This window comes from Sinohyriopsis cumingii, chromosome 16 (genome assembly GCF_028554795.1).
Source record: "Sinohyriopsis cumingii isolate HCF-2022 chromosome 16, ASM2855479v2, whole genome shotgun sequence".
In the NCBI taxonomy this organism is placed as follows: domain Eukaryota; kingdom Metazoa; phylum Mollusca; class Bivalvia; order Unionida; family Unionidae; genus Sinohyriopsis; species Sinohyriopsis cumingii.
Window position 1 is genome coordinate 29,834,489 of NC_142976.1, and position 24,293 is coordinate 29,858,781.

At 34.8% G+C, this 24,293-nt stretch overlaps 1 protein-coding gene across 1 annotated transcript in view; it reads left to right on the top strand.

Moving 5' to 3' along the window:
• Nucleotides 1-24,293, top strand: part of LOC149780130 (SUN domain-containing ossification factor-like) — a 122,797-nt gene that overhangs the window by 61,183 nt on the left and 37,321 nt on the right. Inside the window, exons 8-12 of the mRNA XM_089936905.1 lie at nt 2,346-2,517; nt 3,152-3,259; nt 13,227-13,394; nt 18,909-19,006; nt 20,131-20,193. Of these exons, the coding sequence (XP_089793031.1) occupies nt 2,346-2,517; nt 3,152-3,259; nt 13,227-13,394; nt 18,909-19,006; nt 20,131-20,193 (609 nt within the window). The remainder of the gene's footprint in view (nt 1-2,345; nt 2,518-3,151; nt 3,260-13,226; nt 13,395-18,908; nt 19,007-20,130; nt 20,194-24,293) is intronic.

The following is a 24,293-nucleotide window of genomic DNA, read 5'->3' on the forward strand; positions in this document are numbered from 1 at the left end:
ATGTCCTGATGTATGAACAGTGATGCTAAAAAGATTGTCCGAAGGAGTTCACAATAATTTAAACATAGTCAATATAAATCCTAAATTAAATGAGCAATTTTGTAATTCCAATGACAGTTTTAAATAACTGTAAATTCTGATCACAGATGGATTCCCAGAGACTGATCCAAAACATGAATGAAGGACTTTTTTATTAAATCCCTATTTATATATATTTTCACTTTACCTTGATGTATATCATTCCTGTGGAAAATTCCAGTTTATTGTATTAATTCTAAGTATTGTAATTTATTGTAACAATTGCCTAATTGTAAACAAGACTGAGCCTAGAATGTTCTGAACTCAAATTCTATGTAAACATTTTATTTACTTCTTACAATCATGGACAAAAGTTAGTTATGTAAATGATCTATTTACAAATGACCATTTTCTTAAAGGACAACATGCACTCATGGACAATAGTTAAGCTAACAGTAAAGATATGAATAACATTGCTAGTAATAACACTTTAGTTTCCCATTATTATTTTGTCCTGGAGGCCAGGGTAAGGCAGATGAGTTATCCCTGGCTTACCTAGGCATCTTGTTTTTCTTAATCCTAACTGGGAATCAAGTCCGTACTAATGACATCTGTCATATAAATAATTGGGAATCAAGTCCATACTAATGAGTAGCACATAAATGTAGATATGTCATAGAAATAATTGGGAATCAAGTTCATACTAATGAGTTCTGTCATAGAAATAATTGGGAATCAAGTCCATACTAATGAGATCTGTCATAAAAATAATTGGGAATCAAGTCCATACTAATGAGATCTGTCATAAAAATAATTGGGAATCAAGTCCATACTAATGAGATCTGTCATAAAAATAATTGGGAATCAAGTCCATACTAATGAGTAGCACATAAATGTAGATATGTCATAAAAATAATTGGGAATCAAGTCCATACTAATGTAGATATGTCAAAGAAATAATTGGAAATCAAGTCCATACTAATGAGCAGCACATTCATGTTGATCTGTCATATAAATAATTGGGAATCAAGTCCATACTAATGTAGATATGTCATAAAAATAATTGGGAATCAAGTCCATACTTATGAGAGCTGTCATAAAAATAATTGGGAATCAAGTCCATACTAATGAGTAGTACATTCACATAGATCTGTCATATAAGTATTTTGTATCAACCTTGCTCAGGGTATACAAGACAGTGATTATTGACTGCCTGTCAGCCACATAGTCATAAAAATTAATAAATTTTATCAGGAATTATCTCAGCTGTATTATCAGAATGCTTAACAGATGTATCTTTTATACAGTAGCAGAATGCATGAAAGAGGTATCTTTTATACAGTAGTAGCATGCATGACAGTTTTTGTTTATAGAGTAGCAGCATGCATGACAGATATCTTTTATACACTAGCATGCATGACAGTTATCTTTTACACAGCATGCATGACAGAGGTATCTTTTATACAGTAGCAGAATGCATGACAGAGGTATCATTTATACAGTAGCAGAATGCATGACAGAGGTATCTTTTATACACTAGCAGAATGCATGACAGAGGTATCATTTATACAGTAGCAGAATGCATGACAGGTATATTTTATACACTAGCAGAATGCATGACAGAGGTGTCTTTTATACAGTAGCAGAATGCATGACATATCTTTTATACAGTAGCAGAATGCATGACAGAAGTGTCTTTTATACAGTAGCAGAATGCATGACAGAGGTGTCTTTTATACAGTAGCAGAATGCATGACAGGTATATTTTATACACTAGCAGAATGCATGACAGAGACATCTTTTATACAGTAGCAGAATGCATGACAGAGGTATCTTTAAATATGCAGTAGCACAATGCATGACAGAGGCATCTTTTCTATAGTAGCAGAATGCATGACATGTGTCTTTTATACAGTAGCAGCAGGTGAAGTGATGGCAGCACGATCAGCCACAAGAATGTTTTTTGCTTAAGGTTTTTGAAAGACAAAATGATGACAAGAATTTATGTTCAAGTTTTTAAGATTCTTATAATGGTTAGGTTTAAACTCTTGAAATAATTCTAACAAAGACAAGATGTTTTGCTTGAAATTTTTAAACTTATAATAATGACACATATTTGTTATGAAATTTTTAAAAGACTTATGATGATGTTAAGATTTTATGTTGAAGTTTTCAAAACACTTGTAACAATAAGATTTTGTGTGAATTATTTGAAAGACCTGTAACACAGATCAAAGTGCAGTTTGTAGCCAAGGATAGTGTTCTGTAGAATCTATGTAATTTTAGTCTATATATAGTCTCATTTCCTTAAATTTTTCAATTATTAGTCAAACCAGAAGGTGATAAGAAGCACCTGAAACAGGGGAGGCGAGGAAATTATGCCTCACGAGAATGTGGAGCAAAAATACTAGCCAGCAATCCAGAGGCTGTCAACGCCAAATCCATGCTCAACAGCAACAAGGACGAGTACATGATAAATCCGTGTAAAGCCAAAAAATGGTGAATTGTTATTACATTTTTAGTCATATGAACTTGATATCATGTTTTTGTTTGTTGCATTTATTACATTACATTATTGGAATCATAATTAACTTACTTAGTACTATTTAGAAGATAGAAGAGAAAAACTGGCTTGAGCTATTCCTCATTTTCTCTATCCCTTTTTAAAAAATGGGAATACCTGAAGAATAAAACATGTATTTCAGCATATTAATGTATTTAGATGATAGCAATATGTAAAAATAATATTGTAGTCCTCTGGTATATTATTATTAACAAACTTAAGGGTTCCCATGTATGTCAAGAAAAGCTGGCATCTTGTATCGCATTACAACAATGTCCAGATACCTTTTTGACCTTTTCTCATTTCTTCTGTCTTTGACTATTTTTGTTGTAATTAGGTTTTAAATGTGTGCAGCCAAGTTTGTTCTGGATGAAAGTTGATAATGCTTTAAGATTAGGGTTCACTTAGAATCTTAAATAACATTTCAGATCCTAGGAAAGAAATCAGACACTTTTGCAAACTTGCAAAAAAACTAAATCTGTCAACATAAATTTTCTTCAGTGCAATACTTGATTGGAGATAGTAAATATTAGAATGATATAGATCACTGAGAAATATTCTGTTTTTCAGGTTTGACCTTGAGCTTTGTGAGCCAATTCAATTTCAGAGTGTGGAGATTGCCAGTTTGGAAATGTTCTCCTCCCAGCCTAAGACAGTCAAGCTTTACATTAGTGACAGGTTGGTGTTTACAATCATGGAGTTTGTAGTCATAACAGTACTACTCTAGTGACAGCTTGGTATTTACAATCATAGAGTTTGTAAGTCTTAACAGTCGTACTCTAGTGACAGGTTGTTGTTTATATTCATAGAGTTTGTAAGTCATGGCAGTCATACTCTCGTTTGACAATTACAGTTGGCAAAGGTAGCATTCTACACCAAGCTACCACCGCTATCATGTTTTAGTGATTGACAAGATTCGCATGCTATATCTAGTTACCATCAGCTGTCATTTTACTGATTGACCGAATAGGCATGTTACACCCAGCTACCACCAGCTGTCATTGTTTATTGACCGAATGGCATGTTACACCTAACAACCACCAGCTGTTATTGTTTATTGACAAAAATGGCATGCTACACCTAGCTACCACTGACTGTCTTTGTGTGCTGATTGACAAAATTACCATGCTACACCTAGATACCTGCTGTCATTGTTTATTGACATTTCTATTAGACCTCTGTCCAGTCTCAATATGGGCTATGTACGACTTGTTACATAATTTTTTCCCTTGATATGAAGCTTGTCTGGTTATTAACCCTTTATCTCATACAAGCGTCTTTTGACGCCTTTACTCCATTCGCATGGAAGCGCTTTTTGACGCCTGTTGTAAACACCTGCTGTAAACATCAGCCATTTTGAGCTGGTTTTCTTAGCACCACCTTCAGGGAAAACCACCCTATTAGATACTACATTCATTTCTGCGAATGACAATTACGTCAGATCACGTGGTCGCTATGTATGCACTGGTCGATATCTGCTATTTAAAGGAACTGGGTTGTAATCTCCACTCTCCAAAATGGCGGTCGCGGATTTCATTCAGTACGTACGAAGTTTTCAAGATTAGAATAACAACTATGAAAGATTCAATAACTTAGGTAAAGGCTCTGATATTGATGTAGGCAGCAATTAGTTTTTATAAATTATCAAATTCAGATGACTTAGTGATGTAGACGCAGACGAAAACCTTGTAAATTTCGAGTATCGGAAATGGCAGCTATGGTTGGTCACGCGGCTTCACTGACATGACAGTGAACGAGTTCTCTCTCGATTTTGAAGCACATAAAAAATTCTTCCGTGAAAAATAATTACACAGCTATAACACTCGGACTTTACTCTTAAATTTTTCCACATGTAATAGATGTGTACCAAAAATGTAAAATGGTTAAAATTGCTGTTAAACGTAACATACACTACATTGCTTAACAGTTCACAGGCAGGATTTCATTCAGTACTTACGAAGTTTTCACGATTAGAATCACAACTATGAAAGATACAATAACTTAGGTAAAGGCTCTGATATTTATGTAGGCAGCAATTAGTTTTTATTGATTATCAAATTCAGATGACTTAGTGATGTAGACGCAGACGAAAAACGTAAATTTCGAGTATGGGAAATGGCAGCTACGGTTGGTCACGTGGCCTCACTGACATGACAGTGAACGAGTTCTCTTGATTTTAAAGCACATAAAAAATTCTTCCGTGAAAAATAATTACACAGCTATAACAATCGGACTTTGCTCTTAAATTTTTCCACATATAATAGATGTGTACCAAAAATGTAAAATGGTTAAAACTGCTGTTAAACGTAACATACACTACATTGCTTAATAGTTCACAGGCAGACCTATGTGTATGCTGTCGACTAGGTAATAGGTGTTCTGTTTATATCGTGCTGCACTTTGTCACTATGCTCTATGAGTTAAAGGGTTAAGTAGAATTTTACATTGGTTGTCTAAACATAGGTTGTTTTCAATAACATAAAAGTTCACATTGTTATAACCTCACTGCACTTTCTTAATTCTGTAAAAGTTTTATTATGAACTGAAAATTCTTACTGAATAACGGTAAAATTTAAAGAGATAATCCTTGTTTTTATTTAAAAATGCTATGCTTTTTTAGACCCAAGCTTTGGCTCTCAATAAATTGATAATAAATGCTTTATCTCGCTGCATTAGCAGTTAACATGACAGTTATTACTTACTTGCAGTTAGTGACAGGGTTCCCACGCTACTGGGAAATCGGGGAAAAAGTCGGGAGAAATTATATTTTTTTTCTCACAACCATGAAAAGTTCATTTTTGCAAATATTGACGAAAGTTGGGGAAAACATGGGAATTTTCCTCAACAACTTGACGCCCCAAACAGTTACCTAATTGAATCGTAACTGAACTGATTATTGAGTTAAATTTATCGAGTTCTAACCAGAATATTATGAGGTTGGCAGTATGGATTATTTGGCTGCTTGCCATAAATATACTTGTTGAGACAATCCAAATGCTCAGTGGATTAGATTCATCTAGTAGACTTTTGTTTCACAGACAGCTCAATATCTGTATTTTTTTTCTTCATGGAAGGTATGAAAACCAGTCTAGCATCACAAGAGGCCAACATGGTGGTGTTAAAGCATAGCAGCTTAGCGGGTCGGCTAGCAAACTTTAAACGTTGTTAAAACGAATTATACCTGCATGAAATCAATATGAAAACTTTATTTTCCCAGAAATTGTGAATATTAAAATTGTTATGTCTTTAATCTGCTGAAAGATGATAAAACTAATGCGTTGATGCAATTTGAGCTGGTACTAGTGATTTCAATTGCTAGTGGCATAAGCACACATAATCTCGCTATGGTCATTTTCAAATATAGTAGAAAAAATATTAAATGAAAGTCATATGCTGGTTAAATTTTTTAAATAAAAAACGAAAGAGCACAAATTTCTCTACATTTATTCTGAACACAAATTCCGGGGTTTTGTTGTGTCACGTGACTACCATGTTGATATGTGCTCTCTCACTCAGGGAGCATACGAAGCAGAGAACCAGACTACTCGGCTTGATGAATCAGACTGGCCAAGTTTCTTGTAGTTCTCGAAATAAATATGTTGCGAATTATATGTTCTTTCTGGCTTTTACAAAATGTTTCAGATTGTCATTTAATATAATTGAAATTTTATACAACAACATTAAAAAGGAGTTTGTTGTTGATATCACGTTGCTATTGGACTTCTAATGTCATTGTTTGAGATTTATGAAGTCATTTGACTATTAACGCAACTGGCGAGTACTGGGTCAGGTTTCATCTATGTTGACTTTCATCTAGTCTGTCAGCAGATTATACAGATAACAAATATAACAATTATAATACATGTCAATTTTGAGAAAACAAATAATTTTCCTATCGATTTCATGCAGGTATAAAGTCGATTTAACATGCTTAAATTTGCTAAGCCTGCTATCTTATGATGGCAGCAGATTCCAAATTTTTTATATGTATATGCTCTGAACCCACACTCCATCCTAAATGTCCAAATGTGAAAAATCGGGTTGGAGTACTTGGACGAAATGCTGATTAGAAAATTTCGAATGTATGAGCTGAACTTTTGTGCGAAACTGTTACATAGTGACATGTAGCTTGAAGCATTGGTTTCAGATCTTAAATGTAACACAGGAGAAAAGAGAAATCGTTGTTTCTTTTATTATATTTTAAGAAACGATATGAGTCCATGTATCAATACAGGTTTGGGAACTGGTTTATTGAATTACAAGAAGACAAGTTGATTTTACAGAAAATTCAGGCCTTGTTTATTCAACAATATATAATTTTGAAGGTTATTTGTCAAACTTTAAATCAACCCTTTTGTAAATGTCTTTAAATGATGGAATTTTTAACCAAATTGTCTTTAGGAGTTTAGGTTGGTTGAAAAATCTTGTTTGAGATTTTATTGACGCACATAAATTCAGGGTTAAACTTTTTTCATTACAAAATAAGATTCTAATAGTTTGCATTTATTGTGGGTTTTTTTAAACTGTGGTAGGAAATGTTTACTTTGTATAACATGCACATATATTTGCTATAGAATTCTTTAGAATTAAAGGATTGAAAGGAAACAAAATAATTTATGCTCATTATGTTGTTTCCATGTAGCAACATAATGTAGGTCAGCAAAGTCAAGTTAGAGTTTGTATTCTGTACATTGAAATTGCTTTAAATGCCAGTTTATAGGAGTATAGTAAGATTTGTTTCGTGTACTCATTTTGTGGCTTTGTACATTATCATCTTTTCCAACATATGTTTTGGAGAGTCTTGAAAAAGAAACATCTTCAGATTTAGAAGATGAATGTTTTATAGTCTAAAATGTTCTTTAATTCCATTCAGTAATGGTCATATGTTAACCTTGAAAAAATGAATTTCATTCTGGAAAAAACCTGGAAAAGACATAAATTATATTTAGAAAAGCGTGGGAACCATGTAGTGATGAATGCTGGAAGCCTGTAGTATCAGGAAACAAATGAGCGCAGCATCATTATTCAGCTTGCCTCATGAGAGTTACAGACTCGGATTGTTTGCACAGAGTAATGATTTGAAATGTACCACAGTTTGACTCTTTACATTTCATTTAGTGACGTGCTTTTTTTAATTTTCAGGCAGGTATATTTCCATCTTTTAAAGACACATTTTTGTATGTTGAGCAGTGGAAATCGAAAAGTGTTGAGAAATTTGGAAGCTGTTTGTCACATCATTTATAGTGTCATTTAGTGCACTTGTGGCGTCATAAAATACCACATGACTTTTACAAGGTTAAACTACATCTCACATATATAGGAATGAGAGAATAAGTTTTCTGTATCAGTTTGCTTTTAATAGTATATTTTCCCTGGGAATCTAAAAATATTAAGGGCAAGTTGTAAACTAAAATTTAAATCCATAAGAAATAACAAACCTTTTAGCTTTCACAACACACTATCTATCTAAAGCTTTGATATACTAGACATGGTTAGGTTGCTTTATCTAGGTAAATTTGAAATTTATTTTCTTTTCTTCAGAAAATAAATTAGTTTCTTTGTTTTATTTCTCATCTTAAACCACAGTATTTGATACTTCTTTCTTATCATACAGTGAGCAATGTTTAAGTGACTCAGCATGATGTTTTTAAAAGTAATCATTGCTTGTTAAAACTTCAGTGTGCTAAACATAATTATCACTCACTGTCTTAGTAAATTCTAGTATGGGCAGAGATATATTTTCGAATTGTCATGATAGTCCAATTAAGTATAAATACTGAACCTGAACTTTCTCATAGCATCTTGTGCACTGTCTTGATTCTGAATGAACATTGTCCAAGAATCAGCATCAGCCATGTAAGAAATGTCTTCGTATCAACATGGGCTATGTAAGAAATGTCTTGTATCAACATGGGCTATGTAAGAAATGTCTTTTGTCAACATGGCCTGAGTAAGAATTGTCTTGTATCAACATGGGCTATGTAAGAAATGTCTTGTATCAACATGGCCTGAGTAAGAAATGTCTTGTATCAACATGGCCTGAGTAAGAAATGTCTTGTATCAACATAGCTCGAGTAAGAAATGTCTTTTATCAACATAGCCTGAATAAGAAATGTCTTATATCAACATGGCCTGAGTAAGAAATGTCTTTTATCAACATAGCCTGAGTAAGAAATGTCTTGTATCAACATGGGCTATGTAAGAAATGCCTTGTATCAACATAGGCTGTGTAAGAAATGTCATGTATCAACATGGCCTGAGTAAGAAATGTCTTTTATCAACATAGCCTGAGTAAGAAATGTCATGTATCAACATGGGCTGTGTAAGAAATGTCTTTTATCAACATGGCCTGAGTAAGAAATGTCTTGTATCAACATGGCCTGAGTAAGAAACGTCTTTTGTCAACATGGGCTGAGTAAGAAATGTCTTTTATCAACATGGCCTGAGTAAGAAATGTCTTTTATCAACATGGGCTGAGTAAGAAATGTCTTGTATCAACATGGGCTGAGTAAGAAATGTCTTGTATCAACATGGCCTGAGTAAGAAATGTCTTTTATCAACATGGCCTGAGTAAGAAATGTCTTTTATCAACATGGGCTGAGTAAGAAATGTCTTGTATCAACATGGCCTGAGTAAGAAATGTCTTGTATCAACATGGCCTGAGTAAGAAATGTCTTTTATCAACATGGGCTGAGTAAGAAATGTCTTGTATCAACATGGGCTGTGTAAGAAATATATTGTATCAACATGGGCTGTGTAAGAAATATATTGTATCAACATGGGCTGTGTAAGAAATGTCTTGTATCAACATGGGCTGTGTAAGAAATGTCTTGTATCAACATGGGCTGTGTAAAAATGTCTTGTATCAACATGGGCTGTGTAAAAATGTCTTGTATCAACATGGGCTGAGTAAGAAATGTCTTGTATCAACATGGGCTGTGTAAGAAATGTCTTGTATCAACATGGGCTGTGTAAGAAATGTCTTGTATCAACATGGCCTGAGTAAGAAATGTCTTTTATCAACATGGGCTGTGTAAGAAATGTCTTGTATCAACATGGGCTGTGTAAGAAATGTCTTGTTTGAGAACAAAGCTAAGTATTAACACCTCCCAGAGAGTGAGGACAAAGACGAAGATAATTTATTATGCAGCAACACCAGGAAAGATGACAGATATGAAAATAAAGCAAGTTTTCAGGAATGATGACAGATATGGACAAAGAGCAAGTTTTCAGGAATGATGACAGATATGGACATAGAGTAAGTTTTCAGGAATGATGACAGATATGGACAAAGAGCAAGTTTTCAGGAATGATGACAGATATGGACATAGAGCAAGTTTTCAGGAATTATGACAGATATGGACATAAAGTAAGTTTCAGGATTGATGACAGATAGGGACATTGACATACAGAAGTTTAATTTTGAAGTACAAGAGCCGAGTTTAATTTTTCAAAATGAAAATATTTTATTTGTTTTGTAATTACTGATGTTGTTGTTGAAACAGAATATACTAATTAATGACAATAAATTTAATGCTTCGTGTGTGAAAAACATTTTTCAAGAAATTATGAGCAATTTTCCATAACTGATAAGTGTAAGGTATCAGTTCTTTATAGAAAAGTGGGTAAGCTTGAATATTCTATCAAAGAGCAAAGCTTGAGGGTAACCATTACAGAACAATGCTACTCAAACTTTGGTCTCTAATACTTACTCAAAGAAAGGTGCTAGCATGACCTGCATTTTGTTGAAGTAGCATGGGCCAACTGGTAGTAAAAAATAACATGGGTCATCTGGTAGAAATAATAATATGGACCAACTGGTAGTTGACAAACATGGGCCAACTGGTAGTCAAGATAAGATTTTCCAACTGGAAATTAAAATATATGCCAACTGGTAGTTGAAATGTAATGATCCAACTGGTAGTTGAAGAACATGGTCCAACTGGTAGTTGAAGAACATGGTCCAACTGGTAGTTGAAGAACATGGGCCAACTGGTAGTTGAAGAACATGGGTCAACTGGTAGTCAAAATAACATGGGTCAACTGGTAGTTGAATTAATGTGGGCCAACTACTTGTCCAAATAACATTGGCCAACAGGTAGTCAAAATAATATGTGCCAACGGGTTCCTATTAGTGGAGAATGAACCCTAAGGACACTCTGGGGATATATCTTATAAGGTCACCCCTACTGCAGCAGAAAAGTGGCTTTATACGAAGGGTGGCCACTCTAGAAGGGGATCACAAATGTGAGTAGTAATTAAATACAAAGTACGAAGGTCACAACTACCTTTAGTCAATTTGCAAACAAACTTATTAATGATGTTTTATAAAGAATGTTATGAATAGCCATCTGTGTGGTTTTAAATTTGACTTTATTATATTTCAGATCACATCATCTGTCACCAGTAGATACTTTAAGACAATACAGTAGTTCATAGGAATCCTTGGGCTTGAAAACTATATATGATGTTGTTTGTCCCATTCATCCCATAGCTTTTCTCATCACTTTTTAAGAATATCTTGTATTTTTGTAATTATGTCCACAAGTTCAGCATTATTTGTAGCAAGGCCATAATCCATCAATTCTTTGGAAAACAACCCAGTAGTTTGCAGTGTGATGCACTGATTGACTGGTTTTTGATCATCACATGTTGTGTCAAGCTCATGGTCACTTTCCTCCAGGCATGGTTCATGGAATTCCTAATGCTGTCAAGTATTAATGCCTCCCAATCATCACCAGCTGTGTTCTCCAAGGCATTATCACACTACACATAATCTTTCAGGTTTGTTCCAGGTGGTATAAGAAGATAGTGCTCTTCATCCCATTTTTCCTCCTCTGCCTCTGGTACACCTGAAATCTCATGGAAAAACCCACATTTCCAAAAGGACTTCTGAATGGTCACCAAATCCCATGTCAGCCATCTCATGGAAAAACCCACATTTCCAAAAGCACTTCTGAATGGTCACCTTATCCCATGTCAGCCATCTCATGCATCCAGCAGAGTGACCTGGTTTGTTATTTCCAATGCTTCTCACTCATCCATCTTGAATAACACGTCTCAGCAATTGCTTCCTGTAGATGAGTTTAACTGTTTTGATTATCACTACATCCATTTTTCCGAAGTTTTGAAGTTGCATTTTGGGAATTTTGAAAGCTTAACATTTGACGAATTCCATTTTGGGGTGTGCAGAACAGTTATCAAGAAAAAGCCGGATCGTTATGTTCTGCACTTTCAGACTTATAAAAATGGTACTAACAGATGCTTCACTTGGCGCTCAGCATCAAGAGGTTAGTGTTAGGACTGGTCAGCCTGGTGTCAGAATAATGTGACTGGGTGGGACATCATGCTACATATCTGCAGCATGATGCCCCAGTGCTAGACTTCACTATAAACTGCCACATTGCAGACATCTTAGCAATATGACAGAAAAATTGTTAAAGCTACGTTAAAAATCCAAATCACACGCACACACATTCTGCACTTTCATCTGCTGATTTAGTTTTTTGATCCATTACTCAAATATTTTTCCTGTCATCCATGCTTTTCTCTTTGCCTGATATGTAACTCTCAGATTTGCATTTCTCTATCCTACAGTTTTGTGATCAAATCATCATGAAGGGTGAAGTTTACATTTCTGTAATAATATGCTGGCTGATGGTCACGTTAGAGGTGTGGAGATTCTTGAAGGTTCTTTCGAACTCAAATGTGTTGGAGCCAAGGGATTCTGACCTTAAAATGCATGTGGCAACTGGTCAGTGGAGCTCAGCCTTTCAAGAGGGGAACCACAGTATAGCATATAGCCATGTATTGTATCTAATTTATAATTTCCGTTGAGTTTAACCTTGTCTTTATCATCAGCCTCCGAGTGTCCGAGTGGTCTAAACTGCTCTCCATTACAGATCACTGCCATCTCACCTCTCTCTGTGTAGGTTTGAGTCTCGGATTCGGCCAATGTGGGTGTGTGAGAAAGCTTGCCAGTAGCTTCTCATGGGTCAATGGTTTTTGTCCGGATTTTTTTAATGGTTCTTCCCCCACCGTTAATACTGGCCACCATGTATAGCCTATCATATGCTGAAAAATGGCATTAAACCCAACAACAACAACAACAATCATCAACCTAGATATGAGATTATTATGGTGCACTTTATATTTAAATGTATTCTTCACAAAATAACATGGTCACAATTGAACACAAGTCACTGTTCAAGAACTTGACACTGTCTTTGCTTTCCTGTTAATATTTTGATATGCCACTTATGAAGAGACATGTGCACTCCACCACTTCTGTCTCAATCTTGACTGCTTTATATTCCCAAAACACATGCAGCAGGAACACGTTTTTTCTTAAAATTGCAATGTCAGTATAGCTCCGTGTGTATAACCTATTTTCATTCTTGGCATCATGTTTTGCCCAAACTGTTAATTGGATGGGTTTGTGTTACACAGGGTTCCAGATAAAACATTTTGGATCATACTCATCCGTGCAGTAGTATATCCACAGATTTTAGGTCCAACAAAAATGTGACTAATTGTAAAACACTGCAAAGTGATGCAAAGTAAAAACCAGCTTAATTCACTGCAGCTTCAGTGAGTATTTGCTTATCTTAAGAAAAATCTTAAGGAATCTTTTTATATTGTTCAGGTATCCAGCTAAGGATTGGCGATTTGTTGGAGATTTTCACATGAGTGACGCACGGGGCCCTCAGAATTTTCCGGTTACAGGCATAAATGAATTTTATGCAAAATTTGTGCGAGTTGAGCTGGTGGAGCATTATGGGGATGAGCACTTCTGCCCTGTAACTTTCTTCAGGTAAAGTCATAAATCATTAAAACTACTTAATTTACTGTCCTTACCTGTTAGAAGGGGACACTCTTTGCAAAACATGTTCATGGGAAGTGATCAGTATTATGAAAATTCTACATCTATATTTTTTTGTGGGATTGTATGTCCAAAATCTACCACAGTGTTTTTATGGCCAATGATAGTTGAAGACTTTTAAAAAAGATAACATCCAGTTTAATTGTTGTCCAACAAACATTTACATTTCCAGCCAATGTTTGAAATATTTGATACCAGAACAGGAATGATTCTATTGCAGGTAATCCATAAGCGTTTCCATTTCCTGTGAATTTATTATTTATTTATGCCTTCTTTTGTAGCTGCCCGACATAGCAACCATTTTTGCATCTCTGTCTGTCAACTTGTCTGTCCACATACTTGCTTGGTTTGTTTCCAATGACCAGATTAACCTGGATTAGGTACCATCATGTTGCCGTTGGGCAAGACACCTTGCCTCAACATGATGACCTTAAACATGTTGATGTGTGGTAAAACAAACCAGAGACTAATAAGTGTACATCCTTTTATTTTGGTCAAAACCCACACAGAGTTTTGCTTTCATAACATATATTTCACAATCCCAGCTTGTCTCATGGGAGGTAAGCAACTGCTAAATTTTGTCTTAAACATTTGGACTTTTTAGAACTTACTCTTATGCATATGTGATGTTTTGTTACCTGAATTTATATATGGTGTTTTGTTACCTGTATGTATGTCTGTTGTTTTGTTATCTCTATGTATGTAGGATATTTTGTTACTTGTATAAATGTCTGATGTTTTGTTACCACTTAAGGTAATGGATTAAATCAGTCTAAAATGCAACTGTTAATATGCTTTATTCAGTATGATCATTTTGAGATAAACAAAGCATCTCCAAATTGGAGAGCTTGTAACAGAAAGGGAGCTAACTCTTCTAACCTGTTTGGACATCGTTTGTTGGTGTGTACTTATTGTGATTATCCTTACCCAGTAGTTTCTTATTAACACAGATGTGGTATAATTTTATATATGGCGTCTTAGCAAGCCACACTACATGAAACAGAATGCAATGCAATGCAATGTAAACAAAATCACTAACGTAAAAAATATATTAAGATGAGTCATATTAATACTTTTGTACCATACATAGCATATGGAATAGCAGTGTTTTATTTTATAAATACCTTTGTACTGTACATGGTGTATGGAATAGCTGTGTATTAGGTCAGTCCATTTTTTTCTGTCTGTACCACCCTCCTCCTCGTATAAAAAGCAAGCTGGCTGACTCTCTTTTTGGAACAGTTTCCGAATCTCCTGGACTATGGAAATTCGATAGGTGGCAACCTGATTATTCTTCGAGATTTCAACTTTCACTTTGACTGTCCCGGAAACTCAAATACATCAAAACTCATAGATTCTGTTAATGTTTTCAACCTCAAACAGTCAGTTAACCAACCCACCCATAAACATGGTCACATTTTAGACTGGATTCTTCATAGACCTGATGATAACATTCTACGGCCCTCCATGGTATCCCATGACCTTGCATCAGATCACCTCTGCATTATATGCCATCTTGACGTATCAGTCCCTAACCCTCCACCTTTATCTGCTACTAAGAGAAACCTCCATATGATAAATAGAACCAAACTAATGCACGACATCCAAGCTAACCTTGCTTACCTCCTACCGCAGAACAACTCGATAACTGTCTGCGTTCATTGCTTGACAAACATGCCCCAGCTACCAAGTGCAGAGTATCAATTCAAAAGTGTTCTCCATGGTATAGCAGTGTTAGGGACCACCTTCACACTGCTAAAAGAGACTGCCGTAAAGCTGAGAGGCTCTGGCTTTCCACCAGACTCACTATTCATAAGCAAATCTATGAAGTCGCTAAGAAGAATGTCACAAATATAGTCCATACAGCGAAATCAGCCCACTACACTACTAAGATCATGGAAAGTTCCAGCTGCAAAGAGCTCTTCAAGATTACTAACAAGCTAATGTCAAGGAACAAATCAACTCCACTTCCAACTACCTTCTCTCCAGTCAACCTTCCGGACATGTTTGCAAATTTCTTCCGTGACAAAGTACAAACCATTGGAGATAAGCTTGACACCACAATTTCAATTGACTCCTCATCACCATACAGTTGGGATACAGAATTTGAGCGGCAACCATTAGCAGCATTTGAACCTGTCTCTATGGATTTTGTACGTACAATCGTGATGAAGAGTGCACCAAAGTCATGTGAACTTGATCCAGTTCCAACATCACTCCTGTTTGAGTGCTTAGATCCAGTATTGCCTTCACTAACTGATGTTATTAATACCTCGCTCTCATCCAGGGAATTCCCATCATTTTTCAAAACTACCATTGTAAAGCCTCTGCTGAAGAAACCAACACTAGACCATAACGATTTAAAGAACTACTGCCCACTTTCTAATCTCCCATTCATATAAAAAATCTTAGAAAAGGTTGTTCTATCCCAGCTTGTATCTCATCTAAATTCAAACCGTCTTTTTAGCAATGTACAGTCTGCATATCGCCCTTGCCACAGTACTAAAACTACTCTTCTAAAAGTAGCTAATTACATTCTCTCTGCGTTGGATAGCAGAAAGATTACAGTCCTCACCCTGCTTGATTTGTCTGCAGCATTTGACACAATAGACCATATTACTTCACCATCTCCAGCATGTATTTGGCATTCATGATACAGCCTTACTGTGGTTCAAGTCCTACTTGGTCAACAGGACACAAATTGTATCTGCAAATGGAATACGCTCCAGCTCAGTTGATCTATGTTGTGGTGTTCCACAGGGGTCTGTTCTTGGACCTGTTCTCTTCATTATGTACACTAAGTCGCTCTCAAGTGTCATAGATCATCATCCAGTGTCTCACCAATTGTATGCTGATGACACCCAAATATACAAATCTAGCCACCCAACTGAAGTTGATGCTACCATCCAAGGTGTAGAGAGGTGCATTTCTGATGTGAAATCATGGATGACATGTAACAAGCTGCAGATGAATGGTGATTAAACTGAGGTCATTCTGATCACAACACAAAGGCTGTCTCATTCACATCCTTTACCTCAAACAATAAATATCAGCAACGCCAACATTAAATTCACCCAATCAGAATGAAACCTAGGTGTTACTCTGGACAGTACTTTCATATTGCACCAACATGTCATGAAAATATGCTAGGCTGCATATCTTGAGCTGAGACGCATCAGCTCAATTCGCAAATATCTTTCAGTTGATGCCACTAAAACACTTGTGTGTTCATTAGTACTTTCAAGACTGGACTAATGTAACTCAATTCTGTCTGGTTCATCTCAATATCTACTCCAGAAACTTCAAAAAGTTCAAAACACAGCTGCTCGGATCATCCTTAGAGTACCACGATCAGAGCACACCTCCCCGCTGCTCTGTACCCAACACTGGCCATCCATTCGATCCAGAATCAAACACAAAATTTGTTCTCTTTGCTAAGTTTCACTGTCGGACTCTAGTCCAACATATCTATCCAATCTCACCCATATGTACACACCAACAAGATACTTATGCTCCTCTTCTGACAATCGTATACTCATTATTCCCACTATGAAAACAAAGTCATATGGACAGCATTCTTTTGCATACCAGGGCCCAGCAATGTGGAACGAATTGCCCACTGAACTTAGACACAAAGACACAGTGATCACATTCAAGAGGGCTCTCAAAACTCTCTTATTCCGACTGCAAGAACAAACTTAAAGACCTAATAATGTTTCCTACCTGAAATATTCTCAGCATGTTTTTTTATTTTTTGATGTTTTTCTAATGTCATCGTGTTTGTTTTTGTAATAATGTTATTATTTGTTTTTTATCTTATAGGTGTTGTCTAATGTTGTAAAGTGCTTAGAGCTTCTAAAGATTAGGCGCTATACAAAGTCTTCATTATTATTATTATTATTATTATTATTATTATTATTATGATATGACATGATATGATATGATAGTACCTTTGTACTGTACAGGGTGTATTGAATAGCTGTGTATTATGACAAGTCATCTTAGTAACTTTGTACTGTACAGGGTGTATTGAATAGCTGTGTATTATGACAAGTCATATTAGTACCTTTGTACTGTACATGGTGTATTGAATAGCTGTGTATTATGACAAGTCATATTAGTACCTTTGTACTATACAGGGTGTATTGAATAGCTGTGTATTATGATGAGTCATATTAATACTTTTACTATTACGGGTCTATGAAATAGCTGTGTATGAAGACGGGTGATATTAATCCATTTTTACTGTACAGGATGAATAGAATAGATGTGTTTTATGACAAGTCATATTAAAACCTTTTTACTTTATGGATTGTCTATATTATGATGAGTGATATTAATACTGTTGTACTGTACAGGGTGTATGGAATATAGGTGTACAAAGATGAATCATTGATACCTTTGTATTGTACAAGATGTATGGAATAGCTGTGTAGTATGACAAGTCATATTAGTAACTTTGTACTGTAGAGGGTGTATTGAATAGTTGTGTATTATGACAAGTCATATTAGTAACTTTGTACTCAACAGGGTGTATTGAATAGCTGTGTATTATGACAAGTCATATTAGTACCTTTGTACTGTACAGGGTGTATTGAATAGCTGTGTATTATGACAAGTCATATTAGTAACTTTGTACTGTACAGGGTGTATTGAATAGCTGTGTATTATGACAAGTCATAATAGTACCTTTGTACTGTACAGGGTTTATTGAATAGCTGTGTAGTATGACAAGTCATATTAGTACCTTTGTACTGTAGAGGGTGTATTGAATAGCTGTGTATTATGGCAAGTCATATTAGTAACTTTGTACTGTACAGGGTGTATTGAATAGCTGTGTATTATGACAAGTCATATTAGTACCTTTGTACTGTACATGGTGTATTGAATAGCTGTGTATTATGACAAATCATATTAGTACCTTTGTACTGTACATGGTGTATTGAATAGCTGTGTATTATGATGAGTCATATTAATACTTTTACTATTACGGGTCTATGAAATAGCTGTGTATGAAGACGGGTGATATTAATCCATTTTTACTGTACAGGATGGATGGAATAGATGTGTGTTATGACAAGTCATATTAATACCTTTTTACTGTATGGATTGTCTGTATTATGATGAGTCATATTAATACTGTTGTACTGTACAGGGTGTATGGAATATAGGTGTACAAAGATGAATCATTGATACCTTTGTACTGTACATGATGTATGGAATAGCTGTGTAGTATAACAAGTCATATTAATACCATTGTACCATACAGGGTGTATGGAATAGCTGTGTATTATGACAAGCCATATTAATACCTTTGTACCGTTCATGGTGTATGGAATAGCTGTGTATTATGACAAGTCATATTAATACCTTTGTTACTGTTCAGGGTGTATGGGAATAGCTGTGTAGTATGACAAGTCATATTAATACAATTGTACCGTACAGGGTGTATGGAATTGCTGTGTATGAAGATGATGATGATGACGATGTGGAGACACAAACACTCACCATGGAGGAGGACGAGGAAGGTTTCGTGACAGAAGGTATGCAGCTTGGTAAATTAAACTCTGATCTTACCTTTATAAAGAAAACAATCTGCATACGAAACAGACTTCAGAACTTGGAATACACAGTAGCAAGTCTTAGGGTATTTGTAGCCTTAAAAATATTGTGATTTGGAAATATTAGGTTACTGTCTTTAGGAAAGTTCCGAAATAAATGGATTAGATAGAATGATCTGCTAATTTGTATCTTTGCAGAACTTTATAAAGATAAACATCTGCATACAAAACTGACTTCAGAACTTGGAATGCACAGTAGCAAGTCTTTGGGTATTTGTAGTCTCAAAAATATTGTGATTTGGAAATTGTAGGTTAGTGCCTACAGGAAAGTTCCAAAATAAATGGATTAGGTAGAATGATTTGCTAATTTTATATATTTGCAGAAATTTATAAAGAAAAATATCTGCATACAAAACAGACTTTAGAACTTGGAATACACAGTAGCAAGTCTTAGGGTATTTGTAGTCTTAAAAATATTGTGATTTGGAAATTGTAGGTTACTGCCCTCAGGAAAGTTCCAAAATAAATGGATTAGATAGAATGATCTGCTAATTTGTATCTTTGCAGAACTTTATAAAGAAAAACATCTGCATACAAAACAGACTTCAGAACTTGGAATGCACAGTAGCGAGTCTTTGGGTATTTGTAGACTCAAAAATATTGTGATTTGGAAATTATAGGTTACTGCCTTCAGGAAAGTTCCAAAATAAATGGATTAGATAGAATGATCTGCTAATTTGTATCTTTGCAGAAATTTATAAAGAAAAACATCTGCATACAAAACAGACTTCAGAACTTGGAATGCACAGTAGCAAGTCTTTGGGTATTTGTAGTTTTAAAAATATTGTGATTTGGAAATTGTAGGTTAGTGCCTACAGGAAAGTTCCAAAATAAATGGATTAGATAGAATGATCTGCTAATTTTATATAAAGAAAAACATCTGCATACAAAACAGACTTCAGAACACTTGGAATGCACAGTAACAAGTCTTTGGGTATTTGTAGTCTCAAAAATATTGTGATTTGGAAATTGTAGGTTACTGCCTTCAAGAAAGTTCCAAAATAAATGGATTAGATAGAATGATCTGCTAATTTGTATCTTTGCAGAACTTGCATTGCATGATGAGGATGGTGGAGTAGATATGAAAAAGTTTTTGGCAAGTGCAAAAGGTCAGTTTATACATACATACATACATACATACATACATACATACATGCACACACACACACACACACACACACATTTCGAGTCTCTGGCTTGGCCAGTGTGGATATGTGAGAAAGCTTGCTGGTAGCTTCTCGTGGATTGGTGGTTCTTTTCGGGGTTTTCCGGGGTTTATCCTCCACCATTAATACTGGCCGCCATGTATAGCCTATCTTGTGCTGAAAAATGGCGTTAAACCCTATAACAACAACAACAACAACATACATGCATACGTACAATACATACATACATACATACATACTGTTATGTATATTTACATTATGTGCATTATCATTCATTATTATTGTTAGTAAGAGTTATTTATTTAATATTTTAAATACTAATTTTCCCTATTGATTGTAAGTTTACACTTTAAAATGAGTCATTCCTGTAATCATAATGTGTAGATTCAGTCATAGTTTCAATGTAGTAAACTGTGCTATTCACTGAAGTAAACGTAATTTGATGTGAATGGAGGCCATGGGTTTTTTGAAAGGCTGTGAACACCTAGTTTCTGACTGGCTAACAGCTGAAGTATGTGACCATTTTTACATTTGAAATTGGCAAGTGCTACATTTTTTCTGCTGTGTTTTGGGAATCTGTGTTAGAGAATTATTATGAAGAATTTGGATTCTTGGTAGGAAACATGAGTCTTGGAAGTTATTCATTAAGAGGAATACTTTATTTAATTTAATCATTCATTGGAATTACAGTAGTTGAAACATTCAGATTAATTGGAAATAGCTGTCACAGAAAGTCTGCAAATTCTCTTTAAAGACATCTAGACAAATAATAGCTGTCACTGAATTACTGTAAATTCATTTAGAAACTATCTGGATATTTAATAGCTGTTATTGAATTTCAGTGAATTTGTATAAAAATATTTTGGATTACATCAGTGATTATTCTGTACTGTTGATACATCAGTACCTTAGAGAATATCATTCAGAATTCCACTGTGACTCATTCAGATTACATGATACTTTTGGACTTGATAAAACTATATAATACTTTTAGGATTTATTCACAATACTGTAAGTTATTTTTACTTTTTCTATTTGTATTTTAGGAAAATAAATGATATTTTCAGTTATACATTATTACAAGTCTATGCTCTTAAAATAAGTAACAGAAAAGAGTGAAAGACAAGTTTTCTAAAATTTAACAAATATATTTATTTCCCTAGAATACAAAGTGAAAATGAAAAAAAAGAATTGCAAATTAAATCCCCATATAATCCAAGAATTACAGACACAAGTCCTAGTAATTTAAAGTCCTGAATAAAATTCAGTAAAAGTCCACAAAATATCCCAAACAAAAGTCTATAACATGCCTGCGGTAGCTATTGAAGTGTTGATGTGTCACAAAAATATAATTCCAGGTTTTCAGTATAAATTCCAGTGAATGTCTCTATTCAATAATTTTATCAGAGCACTTTTGTATTTCCAGAGAAAATAATCACTTTAATTCAATAATTTGAAACAAACAAAAGATTCTAGCCCAAAACTCTGGTCACAACATATAATACAACTTAAAAAGTGCTAGATGTTAAAGAAGAAATGACCAAGTCATCACAGTTACAAGATAATATAGTGCTCTTCTTGACTTCAGGTCACAGTTAGCATTTTCTAAAAAAGAAAGCATTACCTAATGGAAAATAACCTGCTAGAATGATCTAATGAACCATTTTACCTACACCACAATAACCTGTAAAATTCACTAGGAAATTCTACAAACCCAACCCAGATAAATATATCTACTCCTTCTTGTTTACCTAAATAATAATCCTGATATTAAACTCATACACATAGAGAATAATTTAGCTATGTATTTAGTTGTTAACATAAAAGGAAAAAAGGACAAAAAGTCAATCGGGTCAAGCAGAAATGAACTCAGTTTTGTACAAGGTCAAGTCCAACATACATTGTTTCATGACAATAGCATCTAATTAAATAATTTTTAAAAAAAACCAACAAACAAACTATTAAGTATACATAACATAATTTGTTTTTTTGCCCATTCTTGTTACCTATTTTATGTCTAAGATTAGTAACACATGTATGCATTTTGTTTTATGGGTCAGTATTGTCAAGATGTTGGATGAGTTTGATCACATTTGTTTCATAGCCAAATATTGTCAAGATGTTGGGCGATTTTGTTTCATAGTCAAATATTGTCAAGATGTTGGATGAGTTTAATAACATTTGTTTCATAGTCAAATAATGTCAAGATGTTGGCTATGCATATGAATTATGCCTTTGGAATGAAATTTATTAGCATGTAGTAAAATACATAAAAACAACATGAAATAAAGTTTGCATTTGTTGTCTTTTTTACAATTCTTCATAAACCAGATGATTCAAATTGTGATCTTTATAGCTAGTTATAGGCCATTATGGTGGCCTAAGTGCTTAGAGCATCTGCCCCAGATGCAGGAGGTCAAGGGATTGAACCCTGTCTGAGTCATACCAAATACTTATAAATAATGATACTTGCAGCTGCCTTGCTTAGGGTCCAGCATTAAGAGGTTAGTGTTAGGACTAGTCGGCCTGGTATCAAGATAATGTGACTGGGTGGGACATGATGCCACATGTTTGCATCATGATGCCTAAGTGTTAGACATCACTATAAACTGCCAAGCTGCAGACATCATAGTGATATGAATCGATTGTTAAAACTAAGTTAAAAATAAAAAAAAACACAAACATGTTACAAAATTTGTATAGAAAAATATGCACCAGTTTTTCTCAGCTACACTGCATAACATTAGGAATGCAGTATACCTCAGAAAAAAAACAAGTTCATATTTTCATATTAAAATGTAATACTTTTGATTTTCTACCTAATGCTGACTAATAAAAAGAACACACTACAAGAATTTTTTTTCTCTTCTTCTAGTTTTCAAAGTAAATACACATGTGTAGTTAAACAATTGCACAATAATCATATTGACACATGTTCATACCATAGTTCTTGGTAGTCTATCTTATGCTCAGCCAAGAAGAAATCTCATTTTTAGTCCATTTGAAATTGGAATTTAGAATCATCTTGTGAATGACTGCAACTTGAAATAACTTGTTCAGTTTGTCTGGAGTGGAGGGATTTTTTTTCTCTCTTGATCCTACCAAATTCTTATCAAATCTAGTTGTGATGGACTGGAGTTATTAGCTGGATTATTTCCGTACAGTGTACACATGGCTGGAATTACTAGCTGGATTATTTCCTTACGATGTACACATGGCTGGAATTACTAGCTGGATTATTTCGTTACGATGTACACATGGCTGGAATTTCTAGCTGGATTATTTTGTTACGATGTGCACATGGCTGGAATTACTAGCTGGATTATTTCTGTACGATGTACACATGGCTGGAATTACTAGCTGGATTATTTCCATACGATGTACACATGGCTGGAATTACTAGCTAGATTATTTCCGTACGATGTGGCTGGAGGGACTGACCTTGATGCAGTCTGAATGTGTTGTGGTTTTTGTCAGTGATGAATTGGACTTATAAAGTGGACAAATTATGACTTTTTAAGCTAACATTCTCTTGAAGACTTGAGATTATATTGTTTGCTTGGAAATGTGATTTCTGTTGAACTGGAGTCTGGATTGCAGTACAATTTCTTGGTCATATGTTTTGGAACCCATGTAACTCTGATTAACAGAAACAACCATGAACATTTTGAGGACATTCAAGATGCAAAAAGGAAAGTACACGTATTGCCATTGTTGTTACCAGCTGTGGATGACATATTTTTATGTCCTATCACTTGCATGCTCTTTGTAGGAGGACTCTAGCCTTGTGACCAGTATGACTTATGGTATAAATCCAAAAATTTCTATAAAAAACAGAAATATGGGGACAAGCAGCTGGGGTGTGAGTACCTTTTGCTGACAGAAATAAGTCTCATTCATCATCTTGGCTTATTGGCTATGAGACTCTTGCTTTTCTACCAAAAACCACTTTCTTAAGTTGCATTTTAAAAAAAATTAGTGCTTTGACTGACTTGTAAAATATTGCTTCGCTGAGAGTTGGGATGGTTCTTCACCTTAAAGTC